Consider the following 17579-nt stretch of genomic DNA (forward strand, 5'->3'; position numbering starts at 1 on the left):
TGTAGAATATATCAGCCAACATAGCTTAAATACAAAATCAAATTGAGATGACCACCACAATATTATGGAACGTTGAGCATAGAATAATCTTCTCACATCCACCTCTGAAAGCAAACCTTCATACATAGGCGGTGAGGTGATTTCCATACACAGTGTAATAGGAAAACCAACATGACCCATAATATATCCTTGTGTACATCATGACTATAGACCCCTACACTTGGAACGATATTTTAACCGATATTGCCATTTCCGACCGATTGGAATGACAAATTGTGTAAAATCTGCCATGTGTAGTCAAGATAACAATGCATATACATGCTCCCTCTGGTCGTTGGTAGGGGTCTGTGATCTTTTGAACATGCAGAAAAATCATGCCCTGTTTTTAATGATTTGCCAGACATCGTTCCGTATGTACACACGATGAACGATTTCATGGACAATGAACGATTTGTCGTCACTTTTCCTGGTAACTCCCCTCCACCATTTTGTGCCAGCCGATGGAGAGAGAGAAGATGCATTGTGAGGATGTTTGCTGCCAAACGATGTATCACTAACGATTTGCTTGTGTTAACAGCCCAACTATGTCGTTTGATCGTTTGTACAATCGTTCCATGTGTATGCACAATATCGTTTGATCGGTGGTGTTCAGGATTTCAAGGGAAATCGTTAACGAGATCGTATCATTGCCTACATCATTCCATGTGTAGAGGCCTTAAGAATGTGCAAGGACTAAGACACCCACAGTATCCATACACACGGTAATACCGATTGCTCAGTTCTTAGATACCACCAATGGACACACCATCAAAAATTGCACCAGCCTATGGCAGGTATAGTTTCGCCATCTGAGTATGGCCTCCTATATGAGCAGTAAAACATCTGTGTACACAACCACTTTTTCCGGAATGCCCGCAACATTACAGTAACTGCATTTTTTGGGGGGGGGCAGCATGTCACATCTGTATTTACATTTGGCAAACGCATCCAGCTCTACTTGAGCCACTCAGTTTATAGCATCATAACAAATGGATATAGCATTACATTAACAGATGCAGCTCAAACCGCTATGCTCTGTAAGTTTAATTTGACTAACATGAGGTTTGTTTATTAACATGGTTAAAATATAACAAGTTTGCTATTTGTCCAGGAAGTAAAAAATCGAAAAAACATTAGGAAAAGCTAATCATGTGTAATAACATATACTTCACTGCATAACACGACTATGTTTCAGCCCTCTGATTTCACGGTCACAAGGAACACAGACATTAAATGTGACACAAGAGGCTGGTTAATCTGAGACAGTAGCAGAGTGCTGATATTATCTCACAGAAGCACCAACAAATTAAAGATCAGCTGTCAGAAGACTACACAGGTTAAGCAAAATGTGAGTCCATCCCGATCATAGTCTTATATTTTTTAACATTTTTATTTCTTAGGATAAAATACACAGAACTGCATGGTGAATACTGTTAAATTCGAAAGAAATATATATATATATATATATATATATATATATATATATATATATTTCTTTCTTTTTTATTTTATTTTATGATTGGCCATTCTTCTAGGTATGTAATTTTTTAATAACTACAAAGTTCTGTTTCTCATACTTCATAAGTTTGATAAATGTTTATGTATTGCCTACTTGTTCTTCTATATAAAGAATAGTATCACTTTGTTTTGTGTGCTAGACATACAGTAATCTACAGGTCTGGTTTTTATTACATATACATAATCATATATGAGTATATATATATATATATATATATATATATATATTTATTTATATACCGACTTATAAATTACACATTTTTTGTGGTCACACTTTCTACGGCACTCTAATTTCCCATATGTACAGTACAGTAAGTCAAATTTTGTCAGCTTACTACCCAAGTGCTCATTAACTGATATGCTTGGGTATCATTCTGTCACTTTAAGCCAGTATCTAAACCCATGGAAGATACATACTTTGTATTTAAAATCTGTGTGATAACTGCAGTCAAATGAGGCAGAGCAGTGCTCATATTTTGAATGTAAGTGTAGGGAGTAACCTTGACAAATTAGCTTGACAAATTATTGCAATATTTTGGAATTTACATTTCATGAATTTAAATTAATTTTTAAGTTAGAGATGTGAACCGAGCCCCATGTTTTGGTTTTGGAACTATATTCACCTTTATGTTTTTGTTTTGGATCTATATTGAACCGCAGGAAGATCCAAACCAAAGTGAGACTGAACTCGGACTTGGTTCGACTCAGAACCCCTAAATTTGGTTGTTGCCAATTCTTTGAGAACCAGACCTGCATATCTCTAATTATTTTTTTAATTTAAATAGTGTGGTCACATACCAAAGGCACTACAGATGGTTGAGTGCTGTGGACTGTTTAATATATATATAGCAATTCTCCGTATGATTTGACTCTGTAACCAAACTAACTTGTGTTTATTTCTGTATGTGGTCCTGATGACGGGGTCTTTACCCTCAAGAGGTTTGACCACTACACTGGTTTGTTGCTACATGCTGTCTTCGAGTACCATTTATTTTGAGTATATATATATATATATATATATATATACATGTCCCATTGAGTGCCCTCTCTCTGTTTTCTACTTATTTAACCCATGGTTGACTGTGGCACCAGGGCTGTTGATATTTTGAAGGAGAGTGCCGGACTATTATTCTTACATATATATATTTAGTTCAGTACAAATGTCCACACTCTGCGCAATGGTGTCATGTTAAATCCAGACTTTTTCTTCCTTTTCTCTTAAGATGTATTGCTGCTTAATCCCAGTCCTCCTTATGCTTGAGGAAGGTATACACAGACTAGAATGCAATTACAGAGGGAAAGCGCAAACGTGAGAATAGTAAAAAAAAACACAATGTTTAATAAATCATCATTACCTATACTCTCACTCTGTAAATTCGTAGTTAGATAATCATTAAAAACTTTATGACTATCCTCATATCGTCTAATCCTCTTTTCATCTCTAAACATATTTAATTCAGAGGTTATTCACACACTGGACAGGAATGTGAATACAATAAAATCAAAAATACCTATAAAAAAATCTCCTAAAGGAGATACAATATATACCAAATCCAGACTCCTGCAGCAAGTAGACGAATAAGCATAAATGATAGTTCAGGAGTTACAGGAGATGGAAGTATTAGACAGCCCATGGAATTTAAAAAGAAAGATAGACCATGTAAAAGAGGATGGATAACATTTGCACACATTCAGAAAGATTAGCCATCAAATAAATTAAATTAAGCTGGGAAATCACAACATTGGAGAACTATTTAGAAGCAAAAAGAGTCCCTAGAGGACTTAGGGCCTGATTCAGACCCACTCGCGAGCGGCTGTCCGCTCGCAAGTGGGTCGATGTTCTGGACTGAGCATGCGCACGACGGAGGGAGCTCCGTCGTGCGCATGCGCCAGACGCGACGAGCGAAGGAAAGTCCTTCGCTCGTTGTGTCTGATCAAAGGGGGCGTGCTGTCGATGTTGATTGACAGCACGCCCCCTTTGGTGGGCGTGCTGGGGGCGTGCCTCCCTGATGGGGGCGTTCCCATGGGAACGCCTCCCGTCAGAAGCCGGCCCACTGACATCACTAGTGATGTCAGTGGGAGTGATTTTGGCTCTGATAGAGCCAAAATCACTCCGGAGCTTGCGGTTGAAAACCTCAACCGCAGGCTTCGGCTCGCAGTTTCGATGGTCACGACCATCGCGGCCATCAAAATGCACGCTCGTATAGCCTGTGGGTGGTGACCCACAGTTATACGAGCGTCCAGGAGGACGCTCTGAATGAGGGCCTTAGACTTATGAAAAATCCCACTTTTGGTAATGATAGAAAATAATTTTTAGATAATTGGTATGGAATTTTAGAGAATTGCTCGTTGGAATTAATGAGACTGATTATATGTAAAAGGAAAAGAGAAATGATGGAAATAGATAAAGAGATCTGTATTTTGGATGAAAAAATAGAACCTATCAAACTATTACCTGAGTTTGTTGAGATTAAAATGGAAAGTAATAATAAAGTAAAAAGATTGGAGGAAGAAATTATAGTAATGAAAGTTAAAAAATTTAAGCGTGATGCTTTGGATTATAGAAATGGGCAGGTCAGAAGTTGGCCAAAATTTAGGAGAGAGCAAAGAGATAAATATAGGGAGAACAACTACCCTAGATTAGAGACTTGGCAAAAACTACCATTTAATAACAATAAAAATAAAAACCGATACCCTACCCATAGACCAAATATATCAATTCAGAATAGGTATGACACATTTAGATCACCAGATATCAGGGTTAATAAACCATTTTTTTTTTCAGAGAAGGGAAAATTGGAGAGACAGGAAAGGATTACAGGAGATGGAAGTATTAGACAGCCCATGGAATTTAAAAAGAAAGATAGACCATGTAAAAGAGGAGGAAAAAAGACCAAAAATTAGAAAAAAGAGTTAAACTCAATTACAGGTATTTTCAATATATCAGATCATAACCTGGCTAAAGATGAGATAAGATTATTATAACATGGACTTTCTTTTGCTCCAAATATTGAACCAAAACCTTTTGAATTATTTATAGATACCAATAAATATGTAAGGAATTTAACGTTAAAACGTAATTTTGCTAAAACTAAAAATGAACTGGCAGACATAGCAGCATTAGATAATGGCAAATATACAAATTTAAAGAAGAAGTGTAATTTCTATCCTGTGGAATCTAGGGGTAGCTATATAGATACCTTTGCTAGCCTTATAAAAAAAAGATTTTGAGGAAATGTGTAGTAAAAATCAGAGCAGATATAAGGAAAATTTGAATAGAGGGGAAAGAGGTGCTATTAAAAGTTTGGAAAAAAATAGAAATATTGTCATCAAAATTACAAATAAGGGTGGGGGATTGGTCATATTAAATAGAAATGATTATGTAGAGGAAGCCCATAGATTACTCAGCGGTGAATCTACTTATAAAAAACTAGATCATGATCCAACTGATAAAATAATAATGGAAATCAGAAAGCTATTGGAAGAGGTTCTTCAAAAGGGCAGTATAAATGAAGCAGGATTTAACTACATATTTAACTCCCATCCAAGAATTCCAATTTTTTATAGTTTGCCCAAGATACACAAACGATTCCAAAAACCCCCTGGACATCCGATAATATCGGGCATAGGATCAGCTATTGCTAACATGTCAGAGTTTGTTGATATATATATCAAACATTATGTGGTGAAATTGGACTCATATGTTAAGGATTCAACACAGATCTTGAGGGAAATGGATGACCTCGTGTGGAGTGCTGGTTTTAAATGGTGCACCATTGATGTGGAGGCACTGTATACCAGTATTCCACACAAGGGAGGTCTAGAAGCCGTAAAGTGGTTTTTGAATGATGATTCTAATATTGAGATGCATAAAAAAATGTTTATATTAGAATGTATTAGATTTATTTTGAAAAATAATTATTTCAAATTTGAGGATGCATTCTATATCCAGCAATGCGGAGTTGCAATGGGTACTCCGTATGCACCGAGCTTGGCTAGCTTATACCTTGGTAGATGGGAAGCTAACAACATACAGAAAAACAATCCCTTCATTCAGCAGATTAAAATATACAGGAGATATATAGACGATGTGCTTATTGTATAGGATGGAGATGAGAGTTTATTTTTTGAATTTGTGGAATATCTAAACAAGAACGATTATAATTTACAATTTACGGCTAAATGTGATCAATTTAGAATAGAATTCTTGGACTTGGTAATGGATTCTACAGGCTGTAAGGCTGGTGAAAATTAACACTTACACACATTTTAAGAAAGTGGACAGCAATATTTATGTACATTTTCAGAGCTGTCATTATGACAAATGGATCCATAATATTCCACACTCACAGTTTATAAGGCTAAAGAGAAACTGCTCGATTGATACTATGTTCAATGAACAGGCTAAAATATATGAACAAAGGTTTTTGCAGAAAAAATATCCATCAAGAATAATAAATAAGGGCAAGGTGAGAGCAACTGATAGAAATAGATCAGAATTGTTGGAATATAAAAATAATGACAACAATTTTGAGTGTAAATTACCGTTTATTACTACGAATAACACCAAAGCAACGGATATTAAAAAGATTCTGGCAAAACACTGGAACATATTAAAACTTGACCCTTTTAGTGTTTAAGAGAGCATGTAATTTCAAAAATAGACTGGCACCTAGTAACTTACCAAGGATAAAGGGAGAAAACTGGCTTAGCCAAATAAGTGGTTTCTATCCATGTAATATATGTAAAATGAGCAATTCTGTATGCAAAGACGATAAGATGTTTTATAACTTGCAACAGGATGAACCCTGGGAGATAAAGTGGAAACTTGGCTGCCAGACTACACATGTGATATATATGCTGAAATGTAGGTGTAACAAGATCTATATAGGCAAAACAAAACACCAATTGAAATTGAGAATATTAGAACATACCAGAAATATATTACATAAACTGAAAAATCACAATTGTGTACCTCGACATTTTGCTGATTGTTGCAATTCGGATCTCTCAAATTTTAGTTTTAAAGCTATTGAGGAAGAGAGAATGGATGAAAGAAGGGGCGACATTCTAAAACAGCTATCAAAACATGAGACGTTTTGGATTTATAGGTTAAATAGCCTCGCACCCCATGGGCTCAATGAGAATTATGACATCACTCCTTTCCTGCCCGACTAGCCCTGAAGGCTGGGACCCTTGGATAGCAATTGTTGTTGGAAATTTTTTTTCCCTTTTGCTCTCTTACATGGTCCTGAGCTTTTAGGAGCAGGGTGTGGGAACATGATGTATGTTTCTCTGAACTTATGAGGTTAACAGTAATGAGACTCCTGTGTGTGTATATGTATATATGTATATATGTATATATATATATATATATATATATATATATGTAAAGAATCAAGGTTGGCTTGGGTTAAGTAATATCTATAACAAGGAAGGGTGGAATCTTTCTCTTGTCTTGAGCTGTTAAAATAAATTGACCCTGTTAATACGAATACAAAAAGATCTTCTGTGAATCCCTTAGATAGTTTATTAAGGGTTAACCTTGATTCTGTGACCAAGCTATGTAATGAAAATGTAGATTATATGAAGTATCTATTCTGATCTCTTCTTCTTTCTCTTTTTATATTAGGATTTTAATATATATTAAGATTATTGCTAAAGTCTCTGTTCTGGCTGTTAATTAATAAAACTGTTTATTAAGATATAGACCATTTAGGTTGAAATTTTGTCTGTGAAGTGTGCTAATTAATAGATTAATTGAAAGACATCTGAATGTGATATATGATTGTAATGATGTATTTAATGCTATCCTCTTTTATATTCTGTGTAATGTAATTTTTAAAAAAAATATATGTTATGTATTTGTATAAGAGCTAATTTTACTAGACTGGATCGATATAGAAAGCTATTATTGTAAGCCAGATATGTGTATTAGATGTGAGCCAATTAATGCAGGATTAAGTAAGTATAATAGAAGACCAGTATAAATAAGTGCTGGTAGAGGTTGCAAACCACACCCCTTGATGAAGTCTCTGACAAAACTAGTTGGGCGTGGCCAGGAACTGTGAGACTGTGGAACAGTCATCTGTCTACTTCAGAGGCAGTGCGGTGTGCAGCTGGTCGCTGAGTATAGAAGATGTCTTGCTAAGTTTACAGACCCACCAGATCACACGTGAAACTTCTAACTTTGATGTATGTGAGCAGATTTTATTAAATATTGTGGTTTTTTTTTACTACTCTCATGTTTGCGCTTTCCCTCTATGATTTTATTTATATATATATATATATATATATATATATATAATCCAAACGGTGGAATCCAGCACTCAGAAATAAACAAACTTAGGTTTCTTACCCCGTTGCCCTCTGATGCAGGTACACAGCACATATACCACAGACAATCGTAGCATAGACCGCGGCACTTGAGGATTGAAAAAAGAAGCTTGATAACAGTCAAAGTCGTCGTTTCAATGCAGAAGCAGTTTCATCAGGACATAAAATATTACACAAATACTGACCTTAAATAAGTGATCCCCATCACCATCTCTGCGTGCTTCTTCCGGTTGAAGCCATGCTGGTACGCGCACCACGATGACATCACCAACGTGCACCCATCACCCTAACAACAGCTGGATACAATAACCAACAATACAAACAGTAATCAGCCATATGCTGGATACAAAAGGCACGGTGGAAGGAATAATATATAGCATGGCATACAGACATATAAACATGTGTACAAAGATGAAAACAAAAAAGGAATAAATGAATAATGTATACACAGACACACAGCACTAACACACACGTAACCAGCCTTCAATAAAGATGGTATTTAAACTACTAGAGATCGCAAGACTACACAACTGCTTATAAATAAGACCAAACAAAAAAAAGGAAAAAGAGCAGAAAATACAGCATCCTGCTCATAACCACATAGCCACAAGCCAAATATATGTAAACAAACAATTTATAAAAAACAGTGCAATTCCATTGTTTCATTAAGGCTCATGCTGCCTTGCATAAAGATCCACTTAGCCTCTTTTTGGAGGAGGATCTTAGATCTGTTACCACCCCGAGTCAGGGGGGGAACATGGTCAATGACCATGTGTGCCATTGCTGTCAATGAATGTCCTGCACTGGCAAAATGTCTGGCCATGGGTTGTTCACCAGTCCCGGAGAGAATGGCAGCATGGATAGATGATCTGTTCAACACCATTCTCTCCTTGAACTGGCGTTCAGTTTTCCCAATGTAAAATTTACCACAAGGGCAAATCAAAACATATACCACAAACTTGCTCATGCAGCTGAAATGGTGACAAATTTTAAATGATTTGGCAGTATGTGGATGTTTGATTGCCAGAAAGCATATACCAACAAGTAACACAACATGAACATTTAAAACATCCCTTTTTTAAGGGTCCCAAAAGTTTCTTGAGACAGGTTTACCAAAGTTGGTCAAATCAGAGTGTACCAAGAAATCGCGAATATTGCGACCACGAGAGTAACATGTAAGGATGTCAGTTGATTTGACAAATAATGACACACGGATCTGGTTTCCAGTCATACTAATAGTAACATCGAGAAAGTCAATACTCTCAGTCTCAATCCTGTAAGATGATTGAACAGGGCCCTGTTTCTCATTATGTTTGTTAAGGATAGAACAAAGGAGCTCCCTACTACCAACCCAGAGCAGTAATACATCATCTATGTATCTGGTATAATAAAAGATATTCATAGAAATCACATTATTTAGAAAAAAATAGATAATCTTAAATGCCAAATATGAATGCGTTCACGTAAGATGGGGCCACAGTGGACCCCATCACGCATTCAGAGATTTGAAGATAATGACAGCCATCATACCAAAAGAAAGTCCTGTTTAAGACTAGTTCAAGTAATTCACAGAAGAAATCAATGACAGGCCCAGTATAAAACTGGTTAGCAGAGATCAACTTCCTCGTGGCATTAATACCTAAGTTGTGCGGAATACACATGTATAAAGAGTTTACATCAATACAGCATAATAAACAATTATCCGGAATTTCACCAAGCTATCCAAGGCAATAAGTAAAGCTGTAGTATCTTTTAAGAAATAATTTTTAGCTTGCACACATGGCTGCAGATATTGATCAAGGTATATAGAAATGGGTTGGAATAATGACCCCTGGGCAGGTGACATTGCAGGTACCTGTGAACCTTGAGTAAGGTGTACAGTAGGAGTTTGACTGGAAAATCCATCGTCAGATATTTTTTAGTCAATTGAGAGATGATACCAGAGTCACAAGCATGTGGTAGAAAAAAATCAAGCTCCTTCTTGAACACTGGTGTAGGGTCAACAGACAAAAATATGTAGGTGTTAGTATCGGCTAATTGTCGGGCAATCTTGACCTTAAAATCAGATAGATCCTGAACCACGATTGAGCCGCCTTTATCAGCAGCTCGAATGATAAAGTCCTGTCTTGCACTAAGTGATTTGAGAGCTCTAAATTCGCCAGCAGACATGTTGGAAAATTTTTGTGGAGTTCTGGAATCCTCATTATCTACTTCCATATCGATCATCTGTATAAATGATTTGATAGAGGAGTTATTCAATGCAGGGTCAAAAACAGATCATGAAGTAAGCTTTTTTAATTTTTCTGGAATCAACTCAGTAGTATTAGCACTAGGGTGAGAAGAAAAGTATTCTTTGAGTTTAAGTTGTCTCTGTAGCTTAAAAATTTAAGTTTTCTAAAGGAACAGATCAAATCTTGTAGTTGGTACAAAATTTAAACCTTTCTGTAGTACACTAAGGCCCTGATTCAGAGCCGGACGCTCTGACCAGAGCGCTCGCTCTGAATCAGGGCCCACCTCCATTAATATGGAGCGTCCTCCTGGATGCTCGTATAGCTGTGGGTCACCACCCACAGCATATACGAGCGTGCAAAATGATGGTCGCGATGGTCTTGACCATCGCGACCATCGGAACTGCGAGTGGAAGCCTGCGGTTGAGTTTCTCAACCGCAAGGCCAGGAGTGATTTTGGCTCTATCAGAGCCAAAATCACTCCCACTGACATCACTAGTGATGTCAGTGGGGCCGGCTTCAGACGGTAGGCATTCCCATGGGAACGCCTCCGTCTGGCAGGCCCGCCCCCGGCACACCCACCAAAGGGGGCATGCTGTCAGTCACCATCGACAGCACACCCCCTTTGATGAGACACTCTGAGTGAAGGAAAGTCCTTCGCTCGTCGGGTCTCGCGCATGCGCACGACGTAGCTCCCTCCATCGTGCGCATGCGCAGTGGGGAACATCGACCCACTTGCGAGCGTACTGCCGCTCGCGAGTGGGTCTGAATGACCCCCTAAGTTCATTCTGTGTCAAAGAAGCAGAAGAGATGTTAAACACTACTTCTTGGGCACTGGGGGTTTCTTTTGATGGGTTTTGTCTTTTCCATTGTACGCCTCTGCGGGTGAATTGGCATTTTGTGTGGTAAGCTGTGCCCTGGTGCGCATCCCTAAAGGGAGAGTACTATATTTTTTGCCATGTCATGATTTGTTATCTGACTCAATGGCAGAAGTGCCGGAGTCATTAGAGGAGTCTCTTGCTCACTCGTGTTGTATTATATTGAGTACCACCAGTAAGCCAGCAATAGACATTGTGTGTCTCATAGTCTTGAGTTACTTTAAAAAATTTCTCACACTTGAATTTAATAAGATCTGATCGATAGGACTCAATTTGGTCCTTAAATTTACTTAACCAATCACAGGTTTTATCATCTGACAGAGTTTTCTTATTACAGCTTTCAAAGGAGGAGATCTTGTCCTTAGTCACATTAAGCTCCCTGGTTGACTCCTCAATAATGAGGAGCATCAAATCCAGGGAGCATTTGTTTAGGGTTGCAACCCAACATTTACAAAACTGAATGTTATGTCTGCCGATGGTGGGTATATTGCGTACCCTAAACCCCTGTGGGAGATATATATATATATATATATATATATATAGTACTTTTTGATAGATAGATAGATAGATCTGTTGGGAATGCTGAAAGATTTTTCATGCCCTACAAGGCAAAAACTGCTTCTTGACCACGGCCATACACTGCAATATTCGGCCTTATCAGATGTTAATTGGGCATAGTGTATGACCGTATTTAGAGTAGGTTAAAGTATAAATAATCAACAATAGTGTTGGCTTCAAATAATTTATTGTGTATACAGTACATATACTGTATATATTCTTCTTTGTATCATTCTAATAATTTTTATGGTCAAGACTTTGGTTTAAAAAGTCTATAGAAGGGGAGGCACTGCCTCCCCTGAGAATTTTTTCCACACATCACTGTTCAAAACTCACCACATTTCCAGCACTATATACTGCTGCACCTTTGAATAATACCAACATGAACCCTCGGGTTCATATATGTATGTTTAAATCTGGCTCAGATACTAGCCAGTGCCTTCTCAGCTATTTACCTGGCTGGGGAGGCACTGCACATCACTGCTGCCTACCTACTGTATGCAGGGTCACAGGCATGTGGTGGGAGCAGCTGTGTCTCATCTTCATATTGGGGCTAGTCTGTCTCCTCCAGTGGGTGCCCAGTCAGCTGCATGCTGCCGGAATCCTCTTTCTGTAGACCCTATCTAGAGTATGTGTTTGACAAAGAGCTGTCCTGTGTCTCTTCCTCTTGGTACTACCACAGCACCTCTGTGGCTCCTGCTGTTTCCTCATGTGGAGGTGCTCAGCAAGCTGTGGATGGGACCAAGCAAAACCCTCACTGTGCACATAAGTTTCAGAAATGTCAGTGGGTGTTTCTGCGATGGGTGGATCATCCACAGCCTAAGAGGTTGGGGTGGGGGTGGATGCCCAATCAGCTTCCTGCCACTTCTAATGTTGCAAATGTTAGGGCACACTGCAGTGGAAGGTGCATGTCAGGATTTGGAAATGTTAGGGATGTTGATGTCTTTGCCATTAATTTTACAGTGGGGGTATGGGTGCCAGCTGCCTGCTGGCACTTAGCGTTCCACAAGTACCAAAGGGCTGGCATGCTGGGACCTGTAGTCCCACTGTAAAATACAATACTTTTATTCTATTTTTCACTTTATTATCCCACGTACCCACCGCTCTAGGGGCGCAGGGAAGAGACCCTGGCTTCAGACCAAGCCTGGGATTCAGGAGAGGGGTGAACCTCTTTTTTATGGGGTCCCCACCTCCCCTGAGAATGCTGGCTTTGTCAGAGCAACTTGGGGTGAGAGTGCTTTGGCCCTGGAGACCTCCGGGCTCTGGCATTACACCCCAGTTGTTTTGGGTCCGGTGCTGGTTTTAAATATAGGGGTCCCCTACGCAATTTTTTCCACCTATATTTAAAACCAGGACTGGCCCTGCAGCCTGGTGCTGGTTCTCAAATTACAGTGGAACCCTACTCATTTTGTTCCCCATAATTTTAGCAACCAGGACTGGCAGACAAGTCCACGGCTCTTTAGGGCTTTTGTGGGGGGACCCCACATAAATTTTTTTTACCAAAATAAACCCTTGCAACACACTTTACATTCATAAACATTCACAAATCACACTGATTTGTGTATGTTGGATTGCAAATCGCAGCTCTGGAGGTGGTGATTTTAAAAATTCAATTGAGTCCCTGATTTGAGTGTAAAACGGACAAAATTTGTAAAACGAATAATGGTAAATTCCTGATTTAGAAGAAATTAATGAAAAGTACTTCTGAATTGAGCCGACCCCCATGTTTTGGTTTTAGATCTGGATCTCCCCTGGTTTTGGATCTGGATTGGTTTTGCCAAAACCTCACTTATGTGTTTTGTTTTTCAGTTTTGGACCTGGATTTTTCCTTAAACAATCATAAAAACAGCTAACATCACATAAAGTGGGCCTGTTTTTGTTCCTACAGTATTATTAACCTCAATAACATTTATTTTAACTTGTTTCAAGTCAATTTTGACCACCTCACAGCTCACTATATTGTTTTCATCTAGTTTAGGCCCAAAATTTGCACCAAGCTAGCTGACTGACTAAGCTATGTGGCAGTAGTGGGCGACACAAATACATGGCAGTTCAACTTCCAACATGGCACATCAGGAAACAAATGTTTTTATTATTCAAGAGAGATCTGAGGGAGTTGGAGTATGTATGTAGTTGAAGCAGGGACAGGAAGGGTTTGGTAGTAAATTTTATTTCATTTTTATTCTGAATTGAATTTATGAAGGAGAAGGGGAGGGGAGGAGGCATTTACAAAAAATATTTGACTCATTCACATCAGTCCTTGCCCCAGGAGAATCCTTGAGGACCATGCTTGCTGCTGCTGCTGAGAGTGGACTTCTCATCCCAGAAGGGGACCAGGAAGACTTCTAAGTAGTGCTTTCCACATGAAAAAGCATTTCCCAACCTGTAAAGGGACATTAAAAAAAAACACATAGTTAGTGGCCTCAAAGTGCCAGTTAACCAGCACAGATATGTGGACAAGCATAATATCTATGATTTAAGGTAGGGGTAGCCCACTCTGGTCCTCAAGAGCTACCAACAGTGGATGTTTTCCAGGTCTCCTCACAGAATCACAAGTGTAATAAATAATTAACTCCAACTGTGGATCTTTACAAATATGTTGGTAAGTAATGAATACACCTGTGCACCAGTTAGGTGGTCTGGAAAACGTGAACTGTTAGTAGCTCTCAAGGACCGAGATTGGCTACCTTTGATTTAAGGCCTTACGTTGTATCTTTCTTAAGAATCCTGAGCCTGCTTCTGCGGCTAGTAGTGGATTTTCATCCCCGAAGATGAACAGGAAGAGGAACAGGAAGAGTGCTTTCCAAAAACAATTGACTTAAATAATCATTTGCAAACCTTCCATAAAGGCATTTCCCAACCTGTACAGGGACATTGAAAAAAATATACCGTAGTTAGTTAGTGGCCTTCAATTCAAACTGCCATTGTAACCACTGTCCACTTAACTGGAGCAGATATTGTGGACAAGCGGAACAGAGTAGCAATGCAACATTTAAGATTTAAGGTTTAAGTCTTATGTTGTGTCTTGAGTGCCATGCCTGCTGCTGGAAGTGGTTTTTTCTTCCCAATGGACACAGATCTTAAGAGATGTAAATAACTACTGACAGGAAAAAGAGGCAATTTGGAGGCCCTTACACAAAACTGCCTTTGCTTTACTTGAGCTGCCCACCTTCCAGTATGTACTGAGAGTTTTCTATTTCAGCACAGCCGGGAACCTTGTCAGTGATCGGCCTGAGACTACTTCCCCAAAATGTGAAAAAGATGATGCCCATCAAAATGAACTACAAATTCTTCAAGAAAGACCTTTACTGTCAATTACAGTATGTGCAAAAATTACAGAGGCACCTGTAATGGTGGATTCCAGTGGGGACAAATTAATATTGTGTGAAGAAGATGATGTACACCTTCCCTGGTGTACATCCATGCATCTGAATGTGTAAGGCCTGGGACACATATTTTACTTACCACCTCTTTAGAAGTAACAATCCTGCTTGGTGCATCTTTAGGTGCCACCATCACTTTGCACCATAGAAACTTGCACCAGCCCCAGCCTAGGTGCAGAATCTCTATCAGAGTACGGCTTCCAGTGTAAGTGATTAAGCATCTGATGGCCTAATTCAGAGATGGATGCTAATGCCGCCTCAGCTGCGAATGTGTATGCTTCAGTTGTGCGAAAATATGCAAATGCCACGGCCACTGGGATTTGTATTCAGACTCCCACCAGCGGCTTCACAAATCCATGCAACTGTGCAAAAGAGCACAACATCAGTCGCAGATCAGTCAATAATAGTCATTCTGAGCAATCCTATGATCATGCAGAATGGCCCTGAAAATGGTCGCGGAGCGCCCAGAACATTACCACCCACAAAGTCCCTGATTGCAAATCACTTTGCAAATAAATCCTCAATGTGAGCAACATCAGTAATGCAATTTGACAGAGACACCAATAATGAATAAAAACTGAATAATGAATAAAAACCCTTTTACACCCAGGACTGGGTGTAAAAGGGTTTCTAATTGACTCTATTTGTTCACTATATTCAAATGTGTTTAATCTATGAACATTGTTTCAATGTAGATAATAATACACACTAGAATATTATTGTTTTCAAGAGTATTATACAATTTTTTATCTATTTACCAATTTATTTCATTTATTCATTAATTTACTTTGCAATTGTTGGTAAAAAGTTTTTTACTTGATATATGAATTTTCTATAGAATAAAGGAAAATAAATATTATATACTATATAATTATTTTTGGAGCCATGACTGATTTTTACATATGAGTGGATTCTGCTATTTCACAATAGGAGCATAATTAGCGCAGTCTGAGTTTTTATTCAGTATTGTTCGTTTATGGGTATTCACAAATCCCAACTTTAAAGACTTGCTGCTCTATACTAATTAGCTGAAGCTAATTGCACATTCTAATTTATTACATGTTAAATTAGCGCCAGGATCATTATTTAATTTGTTGAGAGACACCAATAATGGCAGAGATTACCAATAACCACTCAACTGTGTAACCATCGGCATTGCGTCCATACCTGAATCTGGCCCTGCCTGCAACACTCACGTAACATGCCCATAAGCTGGTGCATCTCTGTGCGCCTGAATAGCGACTGTGACTCTCTATGCACTCACTGTGAGACCCATGAACTGTGCGACTTTTTAGCTACTCAGACACACGCTCAGTTGAAAAACAAGGACAATTTGAGTGAATATCGGCTTTACTCCAACTAAGAATCAGGCACTATAAGACAGTTCATTAGCAATTTAATAAATAAAAGATGGTAAATACTTTAATGATAATGAACACAATTTTAGATTTATTGTAGTTGCTCAGTTTCTAAGGCCCAATAGCATGTAATGATTTCTTTTCTCTCCCAGTTTCTATCATGTCATCGCATGCAATCAATGAAGCCACAACATACGAAACGCTAATTCATGAGACTTCATCAGAAACAGCCTCTTACCATGATGTCAACCCTACACAACTTGAACGTAATGTTCCTTCTGCTATACAGGAAAGGAATGTTCCTCCTGTGGAGACACAGTGGATTATCACTGCTGTTGTGCAACAAAATAAAGATTTATTGCACCAATTTTACACGACATTTCTGAAAGGCAAGCCTAAAGCTCTGGGGGTAAGTTCTTAAAGACAAATCATGACAAAAATGTATTTTTGAGTAAGCAACTTTGTGTATAAAACATAAGGAAAACCAAACAATTAATGGCAGCACCTCTAATGTATGATAAAGAAAATAGCAATAAACAGTCACAAATAATTAAATAAATTAGAAATTCTAGTAGAATTCACGGGACACCACAAAAAGACAGTACTGTACATTGGGTCTGATTCATTGGTGGATGCTAAACGCAATGCCGATATACTGTACACGCAGTTGACTGATGTTTTAAGTCGTCTGTAGAACAAATTTGGATGCAGGGACTATTCATTTTAGTGGGCAGTAACAGGAGGAATAGCTAGGCAGATGTGGAGGATTCACAGGCATGTCACAGATAGTGGCTGCATCTAAATACGCAGAACTGCTTTCACAGGTTGCTATGTTGAAACAGAGAAACTGCACCATCCATGAGGCTGATGCAAGTTTTGATGGGGCATCTGATGGTGCACCGATGGTGCGTCTAAAAATGCACCGAGATGTATTTGCGCCGCTACAAGTGGGCGTCTCACCATTAAGAAAATCAGTTGCGGCATTAGCATAAAGACGCAGACATGCCTGTGGCAAAAGAGGCAGCAGCCACCACATCTGCATTGGACTCTGAATCTAGCAGATTGTGTGTTACCAATATAGAAAATGTTTACATTTTCATTGAAACCACACTACACATACACTAGCAAGGGAATCGCATGGCCGGCAGTTCGAATCCCGGCAGCATCAGGCCGACAGAGGAACAGATCCCGGCAGCAGCAGCCTGACAGCGCTGGAAATCCCGATCGTCCCCAGGTAAGTACTAACTAACCTAACCTGCCCCCCTAACCCTAACACTCCTT

The 17579-nt window shown here is 38.8% G+C and overlaps 1 protein-coding gene across 1 annotated transcript in view; it reads left to right on the plus strand.

Moving 5' to 3' along the window:
* Nucleotides 1-1233: 1233 nt before the first annotated feature.
* LOC148522942 (membrane-spanning 4-domains subfamily A member 4A-like) overlaps nucleotides 1234-17579 on the plus strand; it is a 50318-nt gene continuing 33972 nt past the window's right edge. The window contains exons 1-2 of the mRNA XM_088473581.1: nucleotides 1234-1387; nucleotides 16451-16707. Of these exons, the coding sequence (XP_088329707.1) occupies nucleotides 16459-16707 (249 nt within the window). The 5' untranslated portion in view covers nucleotides 1234-1387; nucleotides 16451-16458. The remainder of the gene's footprint in view (nucleotides 1388-16450; nucleotides 16708-17579) is intronic.

The sequence above is a fragment of the Taudactylus pleione genome, unplaced genomic scaffold (assembly GCF_031769625.1).
Source record: "Taudactylus pleione unplaced genomic scaffold, aTauple2 ptg000136l, whole genome shotgun sequence".
NCBI classification, from domain to species: Eukaryota; Metazoa; Chordata; class Amphibia; order Anura; family Myobatrachidae; genus Taudactylus; species Taudactylus pleione.